At 47.7% G+C, this 26,855-nt stretch overlaps 6 protein-coding genes across 6 annotated transcripts; 3 read left to right on the top strand and 3 right to left on the bottom strand.

Annotated features, from left to right (window-relative positions):
* Nucleotides 1-3,434: 3,434 nt before the first annotated feature.
* On the bottom strand, nt 3,435-4,763 carry GGS25DRAFT_477059 (uncharacterized protein). Its single transcript, XM_049259825.1, has 2 exons — nt 4,445-4,763; nt 3,435-4,353 (listed from the first exon to the last, which is right to left on the bottom strand). The coding sequence occupies exons 1-2, from the start codon at nt 4,605-4,607 to the stop codon at nt 3,896-3,898; spliced, it is 621 nt and encodes a 206-aa protein (XP_049120351.1). The 5' UTR covers nt 4,608-4,763; the 3' UTR covers nt 3,435-3,895.
* Nucleotides 4,764-4,867: 104 nt separating this feature from the next.
* On the top strand, nt 4,868-7,229 carry GGS25DRAFT_477057 (tubulin domain-containing protein; the record flags this gene model as incomplete). The annotated part of the gene is made up of 3 exons (XM_049259824.1): nt 4,868-5,667; nt 5,753-6,387; nt 6,443-7,229. Coding segments are annotated over exons 1-3 (1,619 nt in total), but the record flags the coding sequence as incomplete, so codon positions are not given.
* Nucleotides 7,230-8,178: 949 nt separating this feature from the next.
* On the bottom strand, nt 8,179-9,632 carry GGS25DRAFT_477053 (pyridoxal phosphate-dependent transferase). The gene is made up of 2 exons (XM_049259823.1): nt 9,539-9,632; nt 8,179-9,477 (listed from the first exon to the last, which is right to left on the bottom strand). Exons 1-2 carry the CDS (start codon nt 9,546-9,548, stop codon nt 8,417-8,419), a joined length of 1,071 nt encoding a protein of 356 aa, XP_049120349.1. The 5' UTR covers nt 9,549-9,632; the 3' UTR covers nt 8,179-8,416.
* Nucleotides 9,633-14,081: 4,449 nt separating this feature from the next.
* GGS25DRAFT_135343 (uncharacterized protein) lies at nt 14,082-17,293 on the top strand. The gene is made up of 4 exons (XM_049256261.1): nt 14,082-14,858; nt 14,933-15,952; nt 16,007-16,815; nt 16,879-17,293. The coding sequence occupies exons 1-4, from the start codon at nt 14,745-14,747 to the stop codon at nt 16,949-16,951; spliced, it is 2,016 nt and encodes a 671-aa protein (XP_049120348.1). The 5' UTR covers nt 14,082-14,744; the 3' UTR covers nt 16,952-17,293.
* Nucleotides 17,294-17,768: 475 nt separating this feature from the next.
* Nucleotides 17,769-23,005, bottom strand: GGS25DRAFT_477045 (clustered mitochondria-domain-containing protein). The gene is made up of 4 exons (XM_049259822.1): nt 22,579-23,005; nt 22,349-22,498; nt 22,207-22,262; nt 17,769-22,143 (listed from the first exon to the last, which is right to left on the bottom strand). The coding sequence occupies exons 1-4, from the start codon at nt 22,601-22,603 to the stop codon at nt 18,460-18,462; spliced, it is 3,915 nt and encodes a 1,304-aa protein (XP_049120347.1). The 5' UTR covers nt 22,604-23,005; the 3' UTR covers nt 17,769-18,459.
* A 525-nt stretch (nt 23,006-23,530) lies between these two features.
* Nucleotides 23,531-26,647, top strand: GGS25DRAFT_477041 (uncharacterized protein). The gene has a single exon (XM_049259821.1). The coding sequence runs from the start codon at nt 23,937-23,939 to the stop codon at nt 26,451-26,453; it is 2,517 nt and encodes an 838-aa protein (XP_049120346.1). The 5' UTR covers nt 23,531-23,936; the 3' UTR covers nt 26,454-26,647.
* Nucleotides 26,648-26,855: the final 208 nt, after the last annotated feature.

Raw genomic sequence — 26,855 nt, 5'->3', positions numbered from 1 at the left:
CCGAGAAATGTTCCCTCTAAGGAGTTAGACTGCTCCACAACCACATCTTAAGCTGTCAATCTCATCCCGTACCAGCCGTACCTTACATGTTTTTGTGGGCGGTCAGGTTGTGAAGGACCAGGTTCATCAACTTCTGAAACAGCCGCCTATCGAACTCTCCAGGGTGTAATTACTTGAACGAGGATTAGCTCGTCACAGGTTCTTCCAGAACAGAAAGGACATTGAATTAGGAAATGTGACGACTTTGAAATGCCTACTAGGCAGCTGCTACTGCATAGTTAGTAGGTAGGTACTACTAGTAGTAACTACTAGGTAAGGCCATTATGCCATGTTTTCTTCTACTACAACACTACACTACACCACACTAGGTTGCTGCTAAGCACTTACATACCTAATCTAGGGTATTATACTACCTAGTACCTACTAGCTACACATCTATGTAGCGACAGTAGCTTATAATAACATTACAATTAATTCCAATTAGGTTATTGTCCCGTCAGATATCCACACCAGTATCATCCCGCCCGAGCGGATTAACTAAGCTTGTGACTTGTGAGCACGATTGGGCGCGTGCATACCATTGAAGACGAGACGGCCTAGATTCGACAAGACCCATGACTTCGAACTTGATGTTGGCGGCAAGAAACCACGCCGACATACATAGAGAGAGAAAGAGACTACCTAGATGGATAGCCCAATCATCCATACCTACCTAACTACATATCTTGGTAGGAGTCAAGCTACTTACTGTTGGTATGTACTACTAGTAGTATATACAATCCTTCACTCTCACCTTGTGCTTACCTATTGCTACGAACAGATACATATATTGTATGTAGGTAGGTTCAAAGTTCCCAACGATGCTTCAGTTGGATCACTTGACGAGCTGATGATATGTATGTAGGTGTGTAGGTAGGCTTGTATGCAATGCCATCTTATCAGTCTGTTTGTCGTTGTTTCATATCTCGGCATTACTTTCCTAGAGTTCGTGATGACTTCTACTAGGTTAAGGCTTGGCTCCCCAGAGATCGACTCGTTTCACCCTTTCGGACAATTTACACCTTCCCCAATCGTGGTTTATGAACCGCAATTAGAAAGTTTCTCACTACGACCCCCCGCCTGACCACGACCCTACTGAGCTAGGACCCAGGCCACCATGCCATCCCTCGTGGGTCCTCTGTGCTTTGACCCGAACTCTTCTCCTACCAGGCGAAATTCTGAAACGCTGGCAGCTAAGTGTTTTGAGTTTCAGCCCTTTTTGATGTCGAGTCTACACTAAATGGCCTCTAGAGTCTACCGGCCTCGTAGTGTATGTGTGTGTGTGGACGGCAGTTACCACGACGATGTTACGAAGTAGTCCTATCTGACCTACAGCCTCAGATATACTTCTTGTCCTTTTCTGGTTTAGCTGTATGCCGTAGGATCACAACCCCTATGTTTGTCCCTCCCCGCCCAACGCACCACCGTCATTTCCCCAGAACCCATGAACACCACTGTCAGATTTCTCAGGTTTTGAGGCACAGTTTCTGGCTCACAAGTGGGCTAATAGGCCCAGTTGTGAGCCCACTATGTGAGGTATTCTCCGAGACTAGATCGATCTGTGATCCGGTCACCGGGGCTATCCGGCAGCGAACCGGCCCCACCGACGGGGAGAGAGCGATCGTCTTCTGAAACTGTCGTGGGCTCCTGGACACTCCCGTTGGACAGACCCTGAACGTTTCTCCTTGGCAACCGACTGCGGCATAAATGTTTAGCAGTCCAGAAGTATTCTCGACGAGGATCAGGGTTCGTCGGTAAATCACCTCGAGGCGAAGTGCTCGTAGATCATGGTTGCCTCTCAACTATGTATGAACAATCCCGACTACCCTACCCCGCCGCATTACTACTTAGGGCTCAACGTGGGCATAGGCAACTGGAGAATCCTATCATAGTAAGCCCTGTCTCGCCCAGCCGATGTTACCAGCCTTGTGCATTCGGACGTTTGCAATCCGAGGTGCTATTTTAAGATCCTAACCAGACTTTGGTCTCGATAAAGTCCTACAAAATCGTAGATTCATGGAACTGTATTTCTTATGAAATCCATCTTAGATACGTTTACTAAGATGGATCTAAACAGAGTTCGAAAGGAAATGTCCCCAACGATTGAAAATCCTCCGAATTCACGTGGCAATTCGATGCAGAAGGCGAATCTAGAATATTGCCATCGACTTGCCTCTCTATGGGGGCCGTGGAATAGCCAGCCAATGAAAGTTGGCAATAATAGATCATGAACCTGGATGGTTCGATAATACCCAGTTAGGTAAGACGAGCTCCCTCTAGACCATAGGTGGGCTATCCTTTTCCTTTTCCCCGAATCCGGCAACTACCCAAGCCGCGTTCAGGTATTCCCGCTCCGAATCAGGGAGTCATAGCAAAGCGCACAGATATATCTAGAGGCCATAGCATATGGACTGGGTAGACAGAGGTAACCTGCCAGTCACGCACCCCGTTAGCGCCCTCTGTATGATCATCGGCCGGGTCACGTCATGGCTGCCGAAGGGGACCCTGGAGGCGATCGGACCTCGTCGTCAACCTGGAAATACTTATCGTATCCTGGCAAGTAGATTGCTATCTCTTATGAACGACTGGTTGTTGATGGGTTTTAAGACGGGAACTACCGTAGTGAGGATACAAGATGTCGAGGGTAGATTACCTGATCGTGATAATACAGGGGCTCTGCCTGGATTGGAATGGGTTGGGTTAAATTACATCATGCTTGGTAGCCTAAGTCTGGTGTAGAAACTATGAGAACTGCTGTTTGAATACTGTGTATGCAGAAGTAATGTACGTGCAAGAGCGGCATATGGATATGCTGGCTATAGTACCTAAACTCAAACCCGTGGGGTTCTCTACGAGATTATGTAGGTACTCTGGTTGCCTCTCAACCTCACGAGCATATCTCTGGATATACATACCTATGGTAGGTACTTATTTAGTATAGGTACGCTGCCGTGCCATATTGCTCTCAACATCAGTCCCCTAACTTATTTACTGCCACATCACAGCTAACTAGCAGTCTGAACAATAGTTAGTCACATAGCGGAATGTCTGTGGATCCATCAAGGAGCGAGGTTAGCGGCACAAGCACAAGCACATAGAGTTTGCGGGTATATTGATCAAAGTCACGATCTTCCTGCCTAGGTTTCAACGCATCTAGCTCTTCATTCTGTTAGGACATGACTTAGGGAATAGCCGTAGGCCATGATGATGATGGCTAACAACTTGAGAGGGTATCTGCGAGATCCATTAGCCAACCCGTAATGGAGAGCAGCGACGTGATACGCGATCAAGAAACTCGATTAACCCGCAGGTACGTAACAGGGGAGAGCAATCAAAGATATCGATCAAGAGGATACTCATATCTAGGTGTTGAAAAGGAGCTCGAAACAGCCGCCTATCAGCTGACTAAGGGATCCCTCTCGGAAAATATCTCGTGCTCATGCGGCTTCAAAGGAGACTAGACATAGTAGTCATTCACTACTGATAGAATTTACTCAAGGTAGGTAGGTATACGAAATATAGGTAAGCGTAGAAGTACATACGCCTACAAGAATTTGAATTTCAGAGCCGAGCGGGATCCTATGGCTGATCTGATCATGACAATGGTGGCTGACAGGCCGTTCTATGAAATGTAATATAAACGGGAACCACTCCCCTCATTGTTCATTAACCATTAGCCGTAAACAAATCATCCCGTCATTCTATCTCGTCCGCAGTCACTCCAAAACATCAAATACAACAAATGACCCCCCCTGTACGCCAAGAAGCCGGCTATACTATAACATGACTCTAACTCTATGCAAAGCAGGGAAGGAAAAGAAAAACCAAATAAAAGAGCCAAAGGTAGGGAAAGCGTTCATAGAAAGCCATCGGTCCTCGGCTCAGGCTTGGGCTTGGGCTTGGGCTTGATGCCGAGACTCTTAAGCGCGGCCTCGAGGTCGGGGAGCTCGTCGGCGGAGGCGGCGGGCTTGGCCCACTTGACGGTTCCCGTGGTGTCGAGGGAGAAGGCGCCGCCGATCTGCCAGCGGTTGCCGCTCTCGGTGGCGCGGTTCCAGATGTTCTCGTCCTTGCCGAGGCGGAAGGTGTTGTAGAGCGTGAGGGGGCTGAGGACGTGCCAGGTGTTGGAGATGCCGAGCCCCCACTGGGCGTACAGCTCGCGCTCGTAGTCCACGATCACCTGCACCTCCCAGTTGCCCCCCACCTCGATCACCCAGCGCTCCGTGGCCTCGGGCGACGAGTGCGATACCGCGATGAAGTGCACGTCCTTGTGCTGCGTCGAGAGCGCGGTCAGCCGCTTGAAGGTCTTTTCGGCAACTGTAATGGCGTGGGAGATGTTATTGGTTAGGAAGGGTTCTATCTTTTGAAGGGATATGGAGCTAGAAGTCTTGGAAGGAGAGGGACTTACAGGGACAGCCGCAATGACGCAAGAAGACGATGATGGTGGGTTTGTCGGTGGGAAGTTCGAGGCTGGGATGCACGGGCGCCTTTTCGCCGGCCTTGGGGATGGGCGACAGCTCCTTGGTGGGAGGTGTCTTGAAGGATTCCCACTCTTGTGAGAGGGTCGCCATTGTGTGGGTAATGATGTATGATGGTTGGAGCTGTGGTCAAATGAAAGGTCTGACTTGTATTTTCTTGTATTGTCTTTAGAGATGTTGGATGTTTGGATGTTGGATGTTTCGATGTATGATGTTTGGACAAGTAAACTATTTGAACCGACGATAAGCATAAAGTTAAGCTTACATAAATGCAAGCGGCAATTGGCGGAAGCATTAAGTTTATGAAATTACATAAGATCCATCCATATATTGCATAAAGTAGAGGATAATAGTATCACTCTACCTGGTACTAATAATACCGTACTATACCTAGGTACCCACCCAAGGTATACAACAGTTACAACTTCATCTGTTTGCCATGCGTGAGATAATTACTCTACAACTCGGCCAACAGAGCAACTACTTGGCCACTCATTTCTGGAATACCCAGGAATCCTACTTCACCTACGGCACCGATGAGGAGTCACCCATCGACCACAATGTTCATTTCAGGCCAGGCCTTGGCGCTGATGGCTCCGACACTTTCACGCCTAGGACAGTCATCTATGATCTAAAGGGGGGGTTTGGCACTCTGAGAAAGATTAATGCGTTGTATGAGATAGGCGATGATGCTGCCTCTAGTAGTTTGTGGCCTGGCCAGATGGTGGTCCACAGACAGCCGCCCATAGAGACAAGTGCATTTCAGGAGAGCCTCGATACTGGCCAGACACCTCCGGAGCTCAACACGAGCACGGTCAGATACTGGTCTGACTTCAATCGCATCTTTTTCCATCCGAGGTCTATCATCCAACTCAGCGAGTATGAGCTCAACTCGACTATCCAGCCCTTTGAGAAATGGCATATGGGTGAAGACCTCTTCGCTTCCCTCGACAAGGAGCACGATCTTCCAGATAGAGATCTTCGCCCTTTCGTCGAGGAGGCAGACCAGATGCAAGGATTTCAGATCATGACCGGCATAGATGATGCCTGGGGCGGGTTTGCAGCTAAGTACATAGAGCGACTCAGGGATGAGTATGGTAAGATTCCTATATGGGTCTTTGGAGTCCAGGAGCCTTCGAGGGGGCTACCAAGGGTATATTATATTTCTCTTCTATAAATCTATCAGGATACTCAGTAGCATATCACGGAATCATCATACACTGACAACAACAAAACAGGAAAAGAGAATGTTGAAGTTAGTAAACAAGGCCCGGACCCTGGCCGAGCTCAATTCACAGGCATCACTAGTTGTTCCTCTCGCTTTACCTGAGAAGCCCCTACCCTCGTCCATACGACTTGATGCTTCATCTCCTTGGCACGTATCCGCCCTCTTTGCTGCTGCTCTAGAAAGCATGACACTATATACCCGACTAAAGACCACTGATCGTATATACTCGAGTAACCTTGGTAACATGGCAGACCTCTTGAACGTGTTTGGAAAACAGACTATCGCGAACCTGGAGATGAGTATATTCGAGACACCGGATTCCCAGCAAAACGGCAGCGCACCCAGAACCTCCAACGGCTTAAATGGCCGAGGAGAAGCGGTGGGTAACGGGAATGGGCATGGGACAAGTATGGAGGACGATTCCGAGTCTGGCTCACAGAAAGGGAGTGTGGCTTTGGACATCGATCTATCGTCCCCTCAAGACCTCAACGTCGATCCAAACCGAAGACGTCGGAAGCGTCACATTTTTAGTCAGGTCCTAGCAGATAGAGGGCTGCAAAACTTAGACGCAGCTCATGCTCGCGACGACCTGGAGATGAGGGAGAGAGGTAGAAATGGCATGCAGCGCCGCTCCAAGGTCCACAAGTGAGTTGGAGGTCGTGACATGCTATTAACTTTTACTCTTGACTGACTGACGCAGCTACCGTTCGCGAATGGCCTTCCCGATCATCGACAGCTATCCCAAGATATTCGCGGACAAATACGGCCATCCCATAAAGGATCACTTGTCCGTTCAGACAGCACTGTCCACGGACTCGACCGTAACAGATAAAGTGAAGGCGCTCCGCACCACTGTCGTCCGCTCGCTCGGTCTAGAAGACCGCGAGACCATAGGCAACGAACTCGCTGAGATTGCGGACAGCTATAAGGAAGGCTGGTCGAGTGACAGCGATGAGGATGATGATGATGATTGAGTGGTGAACAAGGGCTCATACTTAGGTAGGCACTTACTACGTTACCTTACGTTAGTTACCTGTAGGTAATCCATCGGTTGCGAGAATACCTACCAATTCGATCTGGCCTATAACTTGGCATATTGAATTAGGTATACTGCCACCGCAGACTATCTTTTCTTTTGCTAAATATTGATAATTATCTCCGCTTGCCTACCTACATAGGTAGGTAGTAGATCCTTCATCCCTAGCCCTTGCCCGTTCCCGACGGTAACCCTCCCCCTATTTGCCTGCGACTGTGCATGTAGGCACATACATAGCTTGACTCTATCTCTGCCCGGTCTAAACACCTGTGGCCTCGCTCTTCTAGATAGTATATGCCTAATCTTCCCAGCAAATAGGCCGGAGATGATTTCGCATAGCACAGGTCTTGGCTAGAATCAAGTACATACCTACCTAGGTAGGTAACCTAGGCAACTCTACCTACCTCGCGCGGATCTCCCCCCCCCTCCCCAAATCTCAACCCGAGCTCTTTTTCATCTACATAGGTTAGCTCAGTCCACCAGCCAAACAAACGTACCCGTAGTCAATGTATGCATGCCCAGAGTACACTGCCTAATCTCAGTATATTAGGTACCTATTAATACCCTTGATCTACCTGCCTACCTACCTACCTACCTACCTACCTACCTACCTACCTACCTACCATCTGTAGCTATCCGAAGAGGAGTAACCGTTGTGTTCAAAGCACGTAGCCAATCCGCTCCCTTCCCGTACACGTACACGGCTTCCCCCCTTTCCCCCCCAAAGCCAAGCCAGTTAAAACCGGGCCGATGAACGAAGTTCCGTACTACGGCCCGAGCATCGGACCCCCCACACGCAACGTATGATGTATGATAGCGTGGGTATGAGGGGAAAATATATTCTCGGGCGGGTGTGTGTGTAGGCACCCAGGTAGGCAGGTTACGGGAGGGTCGTTGTAGCCAGCCGGTCTTCGTCGTGATTGCTTGGGGGGTTTAGACAGGGTTTTACGTTCGGATAGCTCAAGTAACGTAAGTAGATAGGTAGGTGGTAGGTACCTGGTGTATAGCTGACGAAAAGACTATTATTCGTAGGAAGCATGAATATGTAGGAGAGAAAATCAGATAGTAACAATACCTGATTGGTGTTGTTGTTGTTGTTGTTGTTGTTGTTGTATATAACGTGTATCTCCACATTGCTACATACAATATAGGTATCAACTGTACCTACCTACCTACATATGTACAGTACACCCAACCACATACACACCAGCCAATGAAATGTAACGTGTATGAAGCAGAAAACAAGCCATCGCGTCATTTACCGTGTCCATGGACTCGGGATGAGTTCACTCAATTTTCACTGGTAGAAATCACAAAAAAGAAAAGAAATCAAGTACATATGTAATCGTTATTGCATGAAATTTCCTTTCTCCGATGACCTGTCATTATTGAAAGTAAGATGAAGATTTGCTGCCCTAAAAGAGAAGAGGATGGGAGACGGAGTGGAGATGGTAGCGTTACGATATATCTGCGTCATCGTCCCTCATTTATACCTAAGCAAACCCCTTTACCATTGTAGAAACCGCTCTTTATATCGAGTTATAAAATTCCTTTTTTGCCTTATTTCTCCTGCCTGTTGCCTACCTAGCAGATAGATACCTACTACCTAATCTAGGCTTCTGGCACCAGCCCAGCTCGTCAATTGCCCGCCCCTATCTCCGGCTTGCTGAAGAAGTCATTGACTACAGCGGCAAACGTATCAACTATAGTCTCCACAACCTCCCGAGTGATGTTATACGCAGGCATGATCATGATATGGTCGCCCCTGCTGTGCCCAGCGCACCCCTGGCCATAGTAGACTGCCATGTTGTGAGGGGGGCGCAAGGTCGCCTCGTGGATGCGGCGCGAGAGCTGCAATTCTGGGTCAAATGATTCTTTGGTCTCCTTGTCTCGGACAAACTCGACGCCCCAGAACAAACCTTTGCCCCGGATGTCGCCGACATTGGGATGGCTTCCCAGCCTGTCTCGGAGCAGTTCCTCTAGGTACTGGCCTTGGGCCTGGACATTGGGTAAGAGGTTCTCGCGCTGAACAATTTGCTGCACCCGTAGCGCTACGGCGCAGGTGATGGGATGGTCCATGTACGTGTGCCCGTGCGTGAAGGTTGCGTTCTTTGCTGTCATCGCCTGCTCGATTTTCTTGCTTGCTAGGACGGCAGAGACTGGCTGGTAGCCGCCACCAAGGCCCTTCCCTAGTGTTTGTATATCAGGGATGACGCCTTCTTGCTGCCAAGCATGGAGGGTTCCCGTTCTTCCCATCCCACACATGATCTCGTCTAATATGAACAGGGCTCCGTATTTATCGCACACGGCTTTCATAGCAGGGAAGTAGCCAGGGACAGAGGGCAAGCAGCCGGCAGCAGCCCCAACGACAGGCTCGGCTATGAATGCCGCCACAGTATTGGGCCCAGCCCTAATAAACGCTTGCTCTAGCTCGCCCGCCTTGCGAGAGACAAACTCGTCATCAGATTCTCCTGCATATCTCTGTCTATAAGGGTTGCAAGCTGGTATTCGATAAACATTGGGCATCAGGAGTGGTTCAAACGGGCCCCGTCTACTTAGGTGTCCTCCTATAGATAGTGTTCCCAGGGTGGTCCCATGGTACGACTCCTGTCTGGCGATGTAATTGATGCGCTGGGGCTCACCCGTCCACACAAAATACTCGCGGGCAAGCTTTGTTGCAGCTTCCACCGCTTCAGAACCTAATATCCACGAAGTTGTAGCCAGAGCACCGGATATATAGGGGCCGAGGACTTGACAAACCTGAACACATGATCCACGCTTTGGTGAAGTGCCCCCCAGAACTGTCCGTTAACCATTTGCATAGATCTCGTCGGCTCTGGCTGTCGAAGAAGCCCCAGGGAACGTAGGAGACAGTAGCTGCCTGGGCGACAATAGCGTCGGATACTTCTTGCACGCCGTGACCAATGCACTGTAAGACTTATGTCAATATTCATAGAGATTTTGATACCATTAGAGACAGGGTTACGTCTCGATGGAAGGAAGAATGAAGAAGTATCCGAATAGGATTTTCAGGCCTAGGAAGCGTACTCACTGCTACAGCAGCCCCTCCACAAGCATCAAGTATCTCGCGTCCGTCATCTAAGTGTAGGTAGTTACCTTCGCCTCCCACGACGAGGCGCCTGTCGAAAACAGTCCCAACATCCGTCGCAACGGGAGACGATGGAGCATTAGATGTGGTATCGTCATCGACCAGTTTCACGGAACCAGCCTCTAGTGATGACACGGGGGGGTTTACCTCTTTCCCGTGAGGGATGTCCAAGCTTCCTACTGCCGATTCAATCAACATGACGTTGGTGTCACACATAAATGAGATTATATTTCTAAAGTTGAAAGGCTGTGGTAAGTTTTCTACAATATCTCCAAGAGAGTGAGCTTAGTTTTGGCGGGCGCCCTTTATCTATAGACATTAGATCCCTGCGTCAGCAAGCCCTCCCGGGGAATAAGGAATCACATCTCGGACGCCCTAGACTGTGCATTGTACCGCTACTAGCCTGATAATGTCCAATCGCTGACAGGCTTCCATGCAGTGACTGAAGTGTGACCTGATATGTAGGGACCTACCTAACCTAGTGCATACCTAGGTAGGTAGGCATATCGCACACGATGTAGGGGTTAGTCGGGAAACAAAGACCTGCCACCATTTGGTAAATCAGAACTTCATGCCTCCGCCGGGGACATGGATCCCTGAGAATAATGGTCAGTAGGTATAACATCCCATTATCTAACAATAAGAGTAGGTAGGCAGAGACGTATCCATAAAGAAAAGCTATACTCTGGCTATACTTCGTACTATGCGGACTCTTATCCAAAGAAGTCTTTTTAATTCATAGGACTATCTAATGGCGAAAGCAACACGATAACTGATACAAGGCATTATGCTAGACATGCAATGTCGTGGGGGCTCTGGAAATATGATATGGACATACCACGATATGACCACCGCATAAAGGTGTGTATCTAGCAGGTGATGATATGATAGGTTGGATTTCTAGAACGTTTGAATTCGTTACCGTCGCATTATGTACGCCCTGTGAACTCCCTCTGGATGTATGCGGATTGGGCTGACGCCAGGAACTGGTAATTTCCTGGTTGATAGAGCTAGACTCCCTAGTTTCTTCAGCAACTTTGATACGCGGAGTTGTGATTGCATCACAGCCGAGATCGCGGGTATACGCAGGCCACGCTGTCCGACCTATTGGTCACAACAGTATATATCCACTAAGAATGTCTCTTCGGATAGAAAGAGAAGAGAAGTGTGGCTAATATTCGGGGTTGAATCCAGGGAGGATTGGGACGTGGACGAATCAAGACGAAGAGTTTCACATGAGGAATATTCCCATTGAGACCGGCGTCAAATTGTCAGTATAAGTGCCCACATTCCACATTCCGCATTCCACAAAAATACCGGGCCGGGACTGCGACAGCGTAATACGGGCCGAGAAAGGGCGTGTGGAACTCTGGAACTCTGGAACTCTGGAACTCTGGAACTCTGGATATAGCACCACGGCATTGCTTTAGTGCTGATACTAAAGACGTGCCGGTGACATACTAAATTCTGAATTACCCGGGCCTTTCACATCTCCTGAGCGAATCACATCGCGTTACGGCGGAAGAGTTCGTTCGAAGATTGAAGAAGTGAGTATGGAGGGGCTGTGTCGATGTTACTAGATTAGTGTCTATACATATACCTACCTGCCTACCCAAGGTAGGTTCCTGGTATTCAAGTCTGCAGTAGTCAGCTTTGATAGTAACCATTATGCATCCATGGAAATAATAGTATGTAGGGAGGTAGTGCTCGACGCTCTCTGTGGCGGTGTGTATAGCCCACCAACCAACCGACCTAGCTATTGACCTACTGATGGCCTATGTATGTCCCTAGCCTACATACATACATATGTATATTAGGCCTAATGTATATACCTAGTAGCTAGCAGCCCTGGAGGTATCCTAGTAGGTATGTACCTATGACATGCATGTAGTCACCCGTGACTTGACCTAGATGTAACCTAGTGCCGATATTTTCGCTCGTCGCCTATCTCGTGAATGAGACCTTGGCATGGTATCATTGGTATGAATGCTGGTTATAGGGTATAGGTGGATCTCTGGTGACTGATTGGTCTACCAATCATCGATAACTCGAAGAGATGCAAATAAACCTGTTCGGCCACAACTTTGTATGTACCCAAGGTATGTTGAAAAAAGGATTGAGTTGTGATTATGTAGGCAGAAGAGTTCAACTTGAATGTGATCAAGTACATCATTGATACATCTGACCAGGTACATGTAAATATGGAAGCGGGGGCTTTCGTAATACATACGTCATCTCACTATACATATGTAGGTATGTATGGCTACCTGCTTGGTACTTTATCAAGCTACATGTACTCAATAAACCTTCTTAATACATACCTAGGTTAGACTCCTACCTAGTAGAGTACCTACATACCTACCTAGTACAGTAGTACATAGTATGTTACTCCAAGTCTCCAACTTGAGCGATGTGACAGTTACACCCTAAGGTGGCTTAAACTTCCATGGTCCTTCATGGCAACGACCTCATCGCTTCAGCCTTATCGGGATATATCTTATACCTAGGTAGGCAGTGAAGATATTAGCGGCGCTTCGTTCTCATGCTTCACCGCATTAAGCTTGAGCTTCGAAACATCTCAAGGATGTTGTAATTATAGTATAATTCCGTGAATAGCAAGGTAGGCTGGCTATAACTCTCAAATACAGCGCTACCACGAATTCTCCTTTTCGTCGTTGATGACAGCCGCTGACCAAAGAGGAACATACGTGAAGGCAAAGCAGTTAATACTTACATGTAGGCAGTAATACATGCATTTGTCTTATTCGCGAGTAATTCATGAATATCTTTGATACTCCTGAATAGAGGGTTCAGTCACGAGAAGCCTTACATGGTCGTTGGCGATCAGCAAATTACCGTCAACCCGAAATCAGCATCGGATGCATTGAGAATACCTAACTTACTTCGAATCCGTTTTCGGATGTCTTACTCTTATGGTGGCACGACATATATCGTATAAACTTCTTTGGAGACATTGCTATGGCGGCTAAGCCTACTGATTGGGCTGGCGGAATGCGCCGGGACTAAAATAGGAAGAAGGTCGGATTATATCAGCTTTCAAAAGCCCGGATATCGGGTTTACTATTCTTTGTAGACCATATTCACGTAGTCGAAAACAAAAGGACTCAACCTTAATCATTAAGTGGAAAGGCTGAGGATGTTGATATTTGGTGTTTTTTGTTGAAGGGGTTGATGGATAGAGAACTAAAGCGGTAAGACCCCATTTAAGTCGATCCCCGCGTCTTACCTAGTAAAAAAGTAAATGACTTAAGATTGTATCAGGCATAGTCAATAATACCTCCAGGGCTAGTACTTTGACTAGATCTGGAGCCTGGACTCTGGAGGTAATAGTGATCGAAATACTATATATAATCTACATGTATACTAAAGACATGGATACCTATAAATTCTGTTAACTGCTAGATTCCATTCCACTTTGATATCATGGATTGTTTGCAGAGGTGCGTCATGAAGAGGACATCACTGATAATTACTGATAATCAATGATAAAGGATGTACATGATATCCGCAATGATGTGCAGAGACCGGATTGAACATCAGCCAATGGAGAAGGGGGAAGAGTAAGAAGTCCGAATATAGAGAATTATTTGGAGTGTTTTCGAGTCGTAGGCGATTAGAGGGCGAATCATGATAATAAACACTACATGAAATGCTGTGCTTTGTATTCGTACCTATTTACTACACTATACTTGAAGCTTACCTAGATGATGAAGATAAATATAAGTATAAGGCTGGCTGTGTAGATGTGTATAGTATAATATTAGATATCACTCTGGAGTATGAAGTATGTGTGGAATAACAGAATATGTGCGTAATAAATAGAGTTGTGCATGGCATTGCCCCAGTGGGGATTATGACTTGAGTAAAAAAAGAAGAAGCAGCCTATTGAGCCCTGTTTGAAAAATGAGGAGCCGAGGGTTTATATTCCGAAAGTGTTTTAGGTCCGAGGTTTAAATGTGTACTAGAGTACTTAGGTACCTAGGCTATTATAGTGGTACCTACTAGGTAGTATGAGCGCACTTGTGTGTGACGCGCCTTGGTGGGAGGTGGGAGGTGGGAAAGAAAGTACTAAAAGAAAGTACTAAAAGAAAGTACTAAGTGCGGCGTTCCTGTGGAAGGGAGGCAGGGATGTTTTTAAGTTGCGTAACGAAGGTAGAAGGCGCGACCGATCGACATAGGTAGTGTATACCCAGGTACTTTTTTTTTTTTAAACAAACCACATCACTAAAGTTCAAAAGTCAATATTTAAAAACTCATCGCAATCAAAAATCGCAAATCGCATCGCATTTACACAGTTTTACCTGGTCATCTGCGCGCATCCATTTACTTCTAAAAAACTTGGTTACTAGGGAAACTGGTAATATCCTATCGTACATTAAAAACCTTCTAGTGTTCCCGAATGGTATAAATATCTGTGGGCCATTCTTTCTTTCTCCGTCGCCTATTTAAATTTTTCCAAAACTGGCGCGCTCTATTCTCACTCGCCGCGTCGAATCCCACCATCACCACCATTACAACGAGTCAACCACCACAACTCTTTTGAGGCTCTGCGCATTTAACCCCACCTACCTAATCATTTGCCCAATTCGACAAACAATATTACTTTTACAAGTTTTATTTAAAGCCCCACGATATCCCCTCTGCAATTAATACGCAAACCAAAAAGGGATATCGTATTAACTTCGTCTTTCAATTTGCGCCACGCGCCTCCTCACCACCGACCCCTCTTCCGGCTGCGTAAGTCGTGACAAGCTCGCTTGTTATCTCCTCCGCGCTCTCTCTCACCCCGGACACGCATTGAATATATCGCCAATCGCCTGGTAATGGGCTTTCAGCATGCCTCCATCATCTAAGCGATCACAGAGGACGCGCCGCCCTCGCGATGTTAGCCCCAGCCCCGCTCTATTAGAGCAGTCTTCGCCATCTCGACCGTCTAAGCGCCGTAAGAAGGTAAATCCTCCCTTTCGTTTATTTCCTTACTTTTTTTTTTTTATATAATCAGCAACAACTAATCTTAAGCTAAGGTGGATGAACCGATATCAGACATAGTAGAAGACGAAGGCTCAAGCCTCACTGTTGACAATTCAGCTACCGAAAGCACCAGCGACGATGACCGACTGATTACCCAGGTCACTCAACATTTGCGAAGCATCCAAACCCAAGCTAACAAGGATCATGCCAATGCTATTCACGAGGCCAAAACCGAAGACATAGAGGCTTACGCCAAGATAGCCGCTCAAGACTGGACTTATTTTATCAAGTCTTTATCTATCAATATAGGCAGAACCTCCGAACCTTCGCATTCCCATCCTCCAGTACAAGATCAGGAGGATAAGGATTTCGTTCATATCGACCTCGGCCCTTCTAAAACCTTCTCGCGCCAGACTGCAATCATTTATTACGACTCGGATGCCGGGAGGTGGTTTCTACAGGCGAAAGGGAGAAATGGGCTTAAGGTTGATAATGTTCCCTTCAAGAAGACGGATGATCCACATCCATTGTCTAGCGGCGAAGTCATTGAGACTGGCGGCATTGAGATGATGTTTGTCCTGCCAGCAAGCCTCGGCCCGCTTCGAATACATCCCATGTATCTTGAACAAGCTGGCCTCAAGGCTCCTCGCTCAAGTCCCGTGCGCGAGACTGGCAGGACTGCCTTGCCCACAGCACCCCCCGCGGACCATTCATCCTCGCAGTCTACCGCGAGGCCCTCTTCTTCCCGTAGCCAGATCTTCCCGCAACCAATTGCACCAGCACCTCCGGATTACAGGCGACCCGGGACCCCACCGTCGGCGAAGAGCCGTCCTACCACTTCCCAGGCTAAAACGCCTGCACATGGCTCTTCTGGAACTGTGATAATGAGCCAGAGCGACGTGGACCTAAGCAAAGATGAGAACAAGCATATTAAACCTCACTTCAGCTATGCGCAGATGATCACACAGGCTATAATAAGCACCTCCGAAGAAAAGTTGAATCTGGCTGGCATCTACCAGTACATCATGAACCATTATGCCTACTATAGAAACCAACCCCCCTCCGGCTGGCAGGTAAGTTTTTGGATTTGACATGTGATTGACCTGTCACGCTGACATAGGTTGCAGAACTCGATTAGGCACAACTTGTCCTTGAACAAGTCCTTCATGAAGGCGCCACGGTCGACAGACGAGCCCGGAAAAGGTATGAAGTGGGAAATTGTTCCAGATGCTCACGACGAGATGGTTCGGGTTGCTTACAAGGGTGGACGTGGAGGGCATCGAGGCTCTTCTGCTCCATCTTCCCCTAGTCAGCCCAATCAACTGAGTTATATTACGCATGGGCCTAGGGATGTCTTAGCTCGAGAACCTACCTCGACCCGCAAGCGCAAGGCTTCGCCAATCACATCGCCACCCCCAAGACCAACCATCAACCTATCTCAGGTGACACCAGACCGCAAATATCTCCCAACCGGGCCGGCGAGTTTCCAAGACGGTAGCCCTCTTCCGCGTCGCAAACCCTTAGATGCATCTGGATCCTTTGGCGATGCCCTCCCAAACTCGCCACCGACCCTCTCATCTTCGTATCTCCAGGATGAAAGCGCCTCTTTTGTAACTCCAGCACCACACCGAGTCCACCCTCGACTTGCGCCTCCCAGTACTGCCCAGAGGCCCAGTCAACACATGCCGACCAGTTCGCCTGCCCCCTTCTGGAAGTATGCCGATATCAACAGCACGCCCCTTAAGGCATCGCAGTACGACCTCAGTCCTTTGAAATCTTTGGGCTTGCCCAATAGCAGCAGCCCCCCTCCCGCCGCTGGCGACCGTTCGCCTATAGCTAGCCCTAGTAGATCGACCAAGCCCAGTCGCTCCGAAACTCAAGAGAATGTCACGGAGGCAGAAGAAGAAGAGGAAGGCTCTGGCTTTGATCTTACCAAGTATGTTATTCTTCGATTGAGCATAGTAAAGTTTGACAGGTTTTTGGCTAACCATACATGTAGGGGATTTCAAAGCATTGGCTCCTATCACAGCATGAACAATCGCGTACAACGAGCCAATGGAGGTCGGGCTTAGAGGAGTTCTGAAGAGGTGTTTGTTTAACTGATTTATCTTTGCTTCTTGCCCCCCCTGCTTCATTATAGTATATATAGTCCCTGCATTTTTCTCGGTTCAGGAGGTCCCCCTCTATAGAAGGATCTCCCTCATCCAGTGTTTTACTACTACCATTGGCCGGAGTTTTAGTGGTTGTTTTTGTTTTTGTTCTTGCTTTTTAGGTATCTTATTTTTTTACCCCCCCCCTCAGTGATACACATGTATTATGATATGAAAAAGGGAATTGACGCAAAGACCGGTCCGTGGCGGACAAGGTCAGTTACGCGAGTGATGCGGCACGGCATTAAGGGGTCATGAGAAATCTGGCGTTCATAAGGAGGGGAGAGAGTTAGCTGGCTTCAGGGAACGAGAGAAAAAGAAAATAGCAACTTTCTTAACCCATGCATTCACCACTAAAGCGGGGGGAAGGGGGGGGACTTCATGTAACATCAAGACCAAGGTTAGGTCGACAGGATCAGCTGGGGGATGGCCGGCCGGATGGACGGACGTGAGCGGAGGGGAAGGAACGGAAGGGAACGGGAGGAAATATCTACCCAAAACAATATGGATGACGGAGAAAAGGGGTTTAACCTACCTACCTAAGATACCTCCTAGTTTCATCTTGTGATTCGTCTTGTTACCTTTTCTTTCTTCGTCATGTGCCCTTCAGCGAATGTTGTAATGATATGCAGCGATCAACCCGCTATCATCTAATCCACTACAAGCACTTCGGAAAGTAGAAGCTGGGTGAAAGAGATAATGTAATACTTTTTCAAGATTTTGAAAAAGAAATAATGGATTCAGAACGGAAAACATTGGTGATTTGCTTGCCTGACTTGATTACTGTACATTAGGTACCTAGGTAGGTTCACTTCAGGAGAAACCTGACGTGATGATCATTGACACATTACATTCACCCTTCATGGAGGAACTCAGGAGTTCAGGAATGGAGTATTTTGTTTTTTCCCTCTGTCTTCTGATTTTGGAACATAAGGAACATCACAGAGCTTACTTGCTTGCTACCCATCCCCATTCATCCATCCATCACCGTCGCGGCCGTAGAGCCGTGTAAGAAGAGTAGAAGAATGGTATGTACGTACCCAACCTACCTATCTCCCTACCCAGCTGCCTGCCCATGTGTGTATATATGTACAATGCAAGATCCCCGACTTGCTATTTTCTCCGAAGAATAAGCAAAAGAACAAAGGGAATCATCTACATATGCAACCACTGACCATCCAGTCCCGCTCTCGCAAAGAGAGAGGGGGAGAGAGAAACGTGACGAACCTTTCCTCCCATGCTTAGAAGACGCCTCGAACCCGTGAAAATGCGATGCAGAGGAGAGTCGTTTATTTATTTGTTGGCTTTTTTCATTCTTCATTCATTCTTCTCCCATTCCCCTGTACCCCCGAGTTATGGACCCTATTTGCGTTCACATCGTGTAAAACTCACTTTTCTCGTAATCCTCATTCGAGTTGCCTTGATGCCTCTTACGCCGCAGTGGCACCTACCCGGGTCTTGGGCCCGCTTCGACCAGTGCGCTTCTTGGTACTCTTCTTCTGCGCATTGTTGCCCTCGATGAATTGGATGAGGTCATCTATACTGCGGGCGTCTGGTTTATCAGAAGTAGGCCGGCTCAAGGCCGTGGGTTGTGCTGCGTTACCGCCGCCGAGTGCGATATGGCGAGGTGGGAACCGGATTCCGGCTCGTAGACGTCTCGCCTGAGCGTCCTTGTCTCGCTTAGCTATGGCGACGGCATTCTGTGTCAGCTGCTCTAACCAGGTCTCGGCTTCCTTGGTATTGTTGTTATCGGGGCCGAGCTGATGCAGGAATATGTTGTAGCACTCGCGCATTTTGCCTAGGGCCGCCTTCGATTCGTTGTCTAAGGCAAGCGCTTGAGCAAGTTGGAAGAGGAGGCTGGCGGCGGGAAGAGATTGCTTGCCCATTACGCGCTCGCAAACAGCGAGTGCCTGCTCGAACCAGATACGGGATTCGTGGTAAGCTTGCATATGCTGTAGCATGACTGCCGCATTGTTTAGCGTCGTGATAGAGTCCGGATGATCGGATCCGTAGATGATCTTCCACAAATTAAGCGCATGCTTGACGTACGCAAGAGCTGTCTTGCTGTCGCCCGATCCATGTACATAGAGCCCAAGGTTGAGGTAGTATAGTAACGTCTCCGCAGAGTCGACACCAATGGTTCGCTCTGACACTATGACGGCCTTTCTTGCCAAGTCAACAGCGGCCTCCTTCTCCTCCAGCTGATAATAGATTTGTGCTAGACTTGAATAGGCTCGCGCAACTTCTGGGTGTAGAATTCCGTAGATCTGTTCGTGGAGAGTCAGGCTCTCCAATAATAGCTCCTGGCCGATTTTCCTGTTGTTTTGTATGATGGAATGACGACCACCTTCCAATGCCTCTTCCGAGATAGCACTCTTCGGTGCCGAGTCCTTGATGATGGGAACAATATTCACGACATCATCCGGAGTGAAAGTGCACGGTGTGCCGACAGAAGCAACAGAAGATGGGGATCCATCTCTTGTCTTCTTCTTTTTCTTCTTGTTTTCACCATTGACGTGGCCATTAACTCCATTCGTTGCTGTTGCAGTGCTAGAAGCGGTGGGCTCGCTAGTGAACTGGAAGTTCTTGGCTTGTAATTGGAAACCAAGCTTCAAAGATATCTCGCGAAGGAGTTGCAAGTGCTTCACCTGACTGGACCAATCTGAGCCCAGCGTTACCTTGAATCTACGGACTGCCTCAGCTTCGATCTCTTGCCGAAGAGTTTCTGGTGTGACATTTGCAAAAGCAAGGTCGGCTTCGGGGTACAGAGCCTTCATTGACTCATCAATATCAGCCGTAGGATTTTTGTTGAACTCGGATCCGAGAAGACAGTTGAGAAGGTGGGAAATGCAGGCGGAGGTAAGGGGGATAGGCAAGTATCGCAGGTATTTGCTAGAAACGTGCTTGAATGCCCTCGAAATTGTCTCCTGCAAGCATAAGTCCCGTAGACGCAAAAGTCTAGGTCCTTCGCATAGCGACACAATTGTGCCAAGATATCGCATGTTGATTCCGCGCTTGTGCATCATCTTGGTAAGGGATTGGCCATCCATGGGGAAAGGTAGATCAGAAGCCTTGATGTCGTTGACGAAATCAGGGATTGCCGACTCACGTAGATGTTTGCAGGCATTTCGAACGTCCTCTTCATCAGCTGCCAATTCTTCCTTCTCAGCCTCTGTCTGAGGGACTTGGCCACTGCAAACATCTGGGTTGAGAGAAAACTGGAAATCGGAAGCGTCAATTCGCTCTTCGGCTTCCGCTTCAGCACTCTCTTCGCCGGACTCCTTGGGCTTCTCTACGTCCTCGGTCTTTTCCTCAGTGGCCTTCTCCTCAGTGGCCTCTTCCTCCGTAGCCTCTTCCTTGGTAGCATTTTCCTCCGTTGTCTTCTCCTCAGAAGATGAAGATTCCTCCTTTTTGTCAGTCTTCTCCTCTAAAGATTTGGCGTCAGATTGCTTCTTTAAGCGTGTAAGCTCCTTGTTCACCCATTCAGTCCACTTCTGGTTTCGAATTAACTCCACCAGCTCAGGTCGTAGGACTGTCATACGATGAGGGTAGTCGGCTTCATTTTTCTCCCCCTCGGTCACTTTGTTTTCTTCCAACCATAAAATGTCTAGGGGCGTGATCCGGTAGAGATCAAGTACGTATTTTCGGCCGTCTGTTCCCATCAATCCTTTGGTCTCAACACTGGCTTCCAAATCGTAACGTTTGCCATCCTTGTCCCATACGGGATGCTTCTTGACCTTCAGTGCCTTTGACAGTTTTTCAAAGGTAGCGGCAAAGCGTTCGTCAGCTGCAACGACATCCTTGCCTTCTACTGCACCGTACTCGATCGAATTCTCACCAGGCTCCCTTTGTTTGAAGATGCCAGGTACAACCGTTTGGCCAACAATTCGTTTTCCAAGGTAGTCGACCACCACAGTTGCCGGGCTATATAGTCCGTCGATGTCGAGTTGGTTGACTAAACGTACGCCATTGACATCTTTTCCAGTGGCTACCCTAGCAGCATCATCGCCACCCTCCGAGGTGAAAGTTCCAACACCATCAGCCCCGAATGAGAAAAAGACGTTGTTATAGACGAAGATCTGTGCATCGCGGCCTTCTGTGGGGTTGAGTGGAGTGACTTCCCCGCGGGCAACTAAAATGGCCCCCCTAGCAGCAGCATCAGAGTAGTCAGCGAAGAGCTTCGAAATGAATCGCTCCCGGAAAACGCGGTCTTGGACGGTTTCCTTAGGCAACTCCCGTGCTGATTGAAATTCCTCGTTCCAGTCTCGCAAAGTGTCGGTGTTATCGACACCTGCTATCAGATAGCCCTCCTGAGTTCTCGTGATGTCCGAGGTATGGGCACATAGCGGGGAAGACTGCGAAGGAACCAACCATGGTGCTGCAGGGATGGCGTTGGTCATCTGGAATGTCGCAAGGGGATCCTTTTGGTTGTTATACTGCAATAACTGATCAAAGGATGCAGAGAACGAGGCCGAGATTTGACCTAGAAGAGTCAGTAAAGAGTGCGCGGAGTGACCCTTGGGGGCAGCTCTCGGCAGTGGGTCAAATTTGCTATTTGATGACTTGTTCACATAGAAGCCCCCAACATGAGAGGTGACCTGGTACTGCTCTCCCTCATTCGTGGTGATGAGTAAGTATAGAAGGTGGCCCTTCTGTCTGAGGTGGTAGGGAGGGGGGTTCCATGGCGATAGAGCAATGGATTTAACGGTCTTAGGGGCAGGCTCTTCCTCCTTGGGGATGAGGGTTGATGGCTTTGCAGGAGCATCAAACTCATAGGCGCTAGCTTGGACATTGTCGGCATCATTCGCACTCGCCGTGACAGAGTCGAAAAGGGATATTCCAGGCAAGACCCCTTGCAGAGTATCAGTCCGATCTCCTGCGGCGCCCACCAAGTCACGAATTCGGATGACATGTATTCTAGCCTCCTTTTCGGTATAGGGGTCTTCTACCAAGCGTATCTCGGCTTCTGGGCCAAGTCCCTTTACGTCAGAGATTTGGACAAAGTCATTGATACGTTCACCGGCATGCTCGAGGTGGAAGCAGGAGTATTGAAATGCGGCAGGTATCTCGATTACAGACTGACGCAACTCGTGGACCTGTTCTTGGGGCGAGACCTGCACCGAGGGAGTTAGCTACATTAATAGCTGGGTCTTGGACTGAGAAGAGTATGTGCTAACCATAACATGAATCTTTGTTGGCTCATGAGGAAGATGAATAGTTAGAGGATACAAGGCTGTATGGCAAGAGTTAGCATGATCATTCTTTGGGGGGTTGAGGGTTTACAAGTTAAAAGGTAAAGGGTAAATTTGAAGTTCGTACCATCTTCAACTTCACCAGCATCTTCTTCTTCAGCAGCTTGCTCGGCAGCTTGCTCATTGGACCCAGTTTTAGAAACCTCAGTCTGTTCAGTCTGTTCAGTCTGTTCGATTTGTCCATTTAGGGTCTTGGCTTCCTGGCCGGACTGCTGAGCTGTAACGACACCAATGTTAATTTGTATTCACACCAAGTGATATGCTTAAAGCCGCTTAACATGAGACAGGTTGACGTACCAGTAGACTCGGGTGCCTCCGGCATTATGGGCCAATTGGGGAAGGTAGGGTCAAATAGATGTAGTAGGTTTGTGTCGCGAGTTGGTAAAGTCAATGAATAATACCCTCTCTTTTACTTGTACACACAAAACGACCCACGAGATCCGACGCACAGCTTTGAATCCTGGAGGGGGAAGTGTAGAAAGTTTTGGATGAACAAGTAGGTATTGAGAAGTATTATACAGGTATAATAGGAAAATAATAAAAAAGAATGACAGTGCCAATTGATTTTAAAAAACGTCGTGAAAAGCGATCTACGTTATAATTGAAGTAGATAGTTTATTAAAGAAAAAAAAAATCCCGTCGTCAATAATTTTTTTTTGTTTGGTAGCTCTACATATCAATTTTTTTTTTGGACGGCTTGAAAAAAAAATTTAAAAAAATAAAATACCCCGGCTGTTCCCGGTAAACCGGAGCTGAGGCGCTGTCGGTTAGGCTTGTAGAGGTCATTGGGGGTTCCCTGTCCGCCCTAAGGATGATGATCTTAGCATGTAACACTGCATGATAAAGTTAAAGTGCCACTGTGCTTAATGGCTACGGCGCTTTTGATTGGTGAAAATTTATATAACGGTTTAAGAGACATCCATGGAAAACCCCGCGTTAATCGTTTATTTCTTATCAACTGTGTTTTTTTTTTTTCCTACCTACATCATTGATAGCACTATGCATACATATAGATAGGTACCTAGGCACACGTAGGTATGCAAGTAAGGATATACGTTGTTGATTTAGTTAATGAATAATTTGAAGTGTACATATATCGAAATCCATTATATCAAGTCCTACCAGGCTGGTTTTACTTTGCTATTTACAAACACTGGTAATGGACCATATTTTTACAGTGCTGAGATGTTTTAATAACCGAGATGTTGTGCGGGATGTGGGTGTGGGCATGGGTGTGGGATGCATAATGGACCATTCCTAATCGGGAAGTAAAATAAACAATCACGACCTGACACATGATTTGCTTGGTACCTATTTACTTACACGACTTACTTATATCTCCATCTCCATCTACATCCTAGGAATGCTGTTGGTATCCACCCTTTATGTCGCGTCGCATGGCTTCATGAAGCATCTTTATACACTTTTGGATTTCATCAATTCCTATGGACTTCGTTTTCTTACGACATAATTTGCTATACAGCTTTTGGAGTTTGCAAGTTTGCTCAATGTAAACAAAGCACGGTATACAAACAGCTTATCATTATCCACATCGCCATCCTCATCAACTTTTTGAGCTCATATGCATCCCTAAAATAAACACCCTATTTGCTTTGCTTCATAACAATATACTTAGGTATTCATAAGCTTGCTTCATGTCACCTGACGAACCCCGAACCCCTTATAAGCCGAGGCGTCCACCACCTAGGCCAAAAGGATCGGGAGAAGCACTACAGCCGTGGACTGCGGCGCGTTGTCAACGCTTACTAAGACCGTTAGTTTCGCGAATCGCCTCATTGAGAAAGGATGCGACGGCAGCATTACCTAAAACCACCGAGGACGAGCTTAGGCAGGAAGGGAGTACTGGCTTTGGACAACCCAATACCAGCCACGAGTGGCTAGGCCCCAGGAAAAGGATCCGCCTTACTTACTCTCAGAAGCGACCTTTTCGTCGTCGAGAAGAATCGTCTATCTCTGGAAAGGGCACTCAAGGACTAAATACGACAGACTGTATTCACCGAGGCCAAGGGAGAGCCCAAGTCGCCGGGGAGCTTGTAGCTGCCACACCTATATTAAAACGTGCTCGGGGCTACACTGTCAACTCTTCCCCCTTGTTTAGTGACTCAACTGAAAAAGTCGTACAGCCTAGATCCAGCTGCGGACAAGATCCTCGTTCCAAGGAGTCGTCCAAGCAGAAGGACCTGAGCCAACGACTCGCTAAATTCCGGACTCAGTCAGCTCCAAGCAAACACGGCGATTTGGAGGCAATCTACCGGAGCTTGGAAGCACTCTTAAAAGCAACTCGACCTGACACTAACCAGACCCGAGGGCCACGCTCACTTCTCGACCTATGTCTACGAAATGTACCTCAGTATATCGAGGAGTTAGACGAATGGGAGAGACTGGAGGCCGAGGAAAATGGGACTGTTTCCACACTAGACGCTGACAACGCCTCGGTGTACATATATAACTACCTGGAATCGTTTGGGCCGAACCCTGCCCTTGGCTGGAGGCCTCTACGGGTTGTGGCCCGGGCGGATGGGCTGAAGGCGGTCAAACTGGGGATTTCGGAGGGGTTATTTAGCGACGACTATTCCGAACTGCTTATCGACCTCTGTATCCAAGTAGGCGCATTGCCAGAGGCGAAGGAACTTGTCGAAGTGTTACTTGACCGCGATTACCCCCAGCCAACATCTCCAGATAGCTCCTTTGCTGAACTACCGTCCCTTCGGCCCCTCTTGGTGCTGTGGAATCTCACTGATAAAATCGGGTCCACTGCGTTTCTTCTACGAAAATACTCGCAACTACTATCCAGCGGCACTCTTCCACAAGACTGGCTTGTGACCCATGATTTCGAGCGCGTATGGGCGGCAGCTGCTAAGGGCCTGTCAATAGAGAAGGCAGCTGACGACGCCATAAATTTTATGAACCATTCGATTCTATTGCTTTGTCGTCGAAAACGCGCATCAGGAGGTAGCCCTGAAAAAACGCGAATAGAAAAGGACATGGCTATCGCTAATGGACAGACGCTTATCAGTGCTCTGACAATGTTAGCTGCGATGAGTTCGTTAGGCGAGACCGAGCTTCAATCGGCACATGTTTCTAACGCAGAGGTCTCAAAGATACAGATTATCGGCGATAGGCTTAGACTCATTCTCAAATCGTGCATGGCGGACTTGGAGTCGTCGAAAATGACGCGGTCTAGATTTGGGAACGACTTATTGCATATGGCACTTTTTCTCTCATCCAATAATGCTCGAAGCGATAGTGACTTTGTTTCTCGCCTCAGCAACAGCATCGAGCAGGCATGGCGGCAAAATACGGAATTTGGCGCTGCAAGAAGTCACGCTACCAGACATCATCTTGCCGATATAGCCTCGTTCGTGTCTTCGGTGGCCCGAAGTTGCGGCAGAGGAATGTGTCTAGCGTCCCACGATTGCCTCGATATGCTGTTCGGACAACTAAAAAGCTTGGAACTTGACCAGGAAATTTTGGATAGCATGAAAGCTGTGGCGGCATTTTCATTAGCACAGCAGACGAACAATGTCAAAGATTTCATCTATGCAGAGAGGCTAGCTTGTAGCCAATCTTTGGCTACAGGGGACGACGATTGCCCCCGATCACTGTTCACGGGTTATCGATGGGAGGAAACTATAGGCGAGTGGGTGATGGCTAGCCCTGTCGTTGAAAGGCGACGACGGCCTCAGACAAGGGCAAGGACATCTAGATCGTCGACCAGGTTAGACACGGATCACAGTGAGAGCGACGTGCGCAAAATATCCACCCAGCTCCAGAAAGCCATATACGGCGACGCATCTAGCGTTCGAGGTCTAGAAATAGAGTCGGGGCAGGTAAACAGCGAACCTGAGATCTCTCATGCGCTCAGACCACGGCACGTCAATACAAAGAAGCGTATGCGACCTTATGAAGACAACGAATCCGGCGAGAAGGATGAAGCAACTCTACTGTTAACCAAATCTGGATACCATTCTTCCGATGATGAGCTTGGATCAGAAAAAGAAAATCAAAACCATGTGATGGATAAGAAGTCAAGAAGGAGTATGGGTAGAAGGGCTATTCTTTCTAGGCCAGGTTTGAGTCTGGCAAGTCAAAGAAGTAATAGTAATAGTATGATTGGGGATGAAAGTAGTGATGATGAGCTTTGTATGTGAGCATCGTTGTATATTATAGCTACGATGGAATGTTGTATGCCTAGGTACCTGTGGATACAACTTGAAATAAATGAGGATTCCATAAGAGCCCGTTAGGTTAGAGTGGTGAGATAGGATATGACTTTACGTTGTAGTAATTGAGAGCTCATGAAGAACGTTTCTGTATTTAAGTGATCTTGATATAGGGTAAAGATAAGGAACGACGTTGAAAATATTGAGAACATTGAGATATAAATTAAATAACTTCGTTTTAGCGCTTATCATGGATGTGTACATACCCTGTAGTTTTAGACTTCAATCCGTAGAATCAATGTTATACATGCATGTATCTTAAAAGTAGAGGTACCACGCGCGAATATATATCCACATGCGCACATAAATGTCCATCTACGCAGCGGGGTA

Source organism: Hypoxylon fragiforme (genome assembly GCF_022984875.1).
Source record: "Hypoxylon fragiforme strain CBS 206.31 chromosome Unknown GGS25scaffold_2, whole genome shotgun sequence".
NCBI classification, from domain to species: Eukaryota; Fungi; Ascomycota; class Sordariomycetes; order Xylariales; family Hypoxylaceae; genus Hypoxylon; species Hypoxylon fragiforme.
Note: the sequence above shows the minus strand (reverse complement) of the source record. Positions and strands in the feature narration are given on the sequence as shown.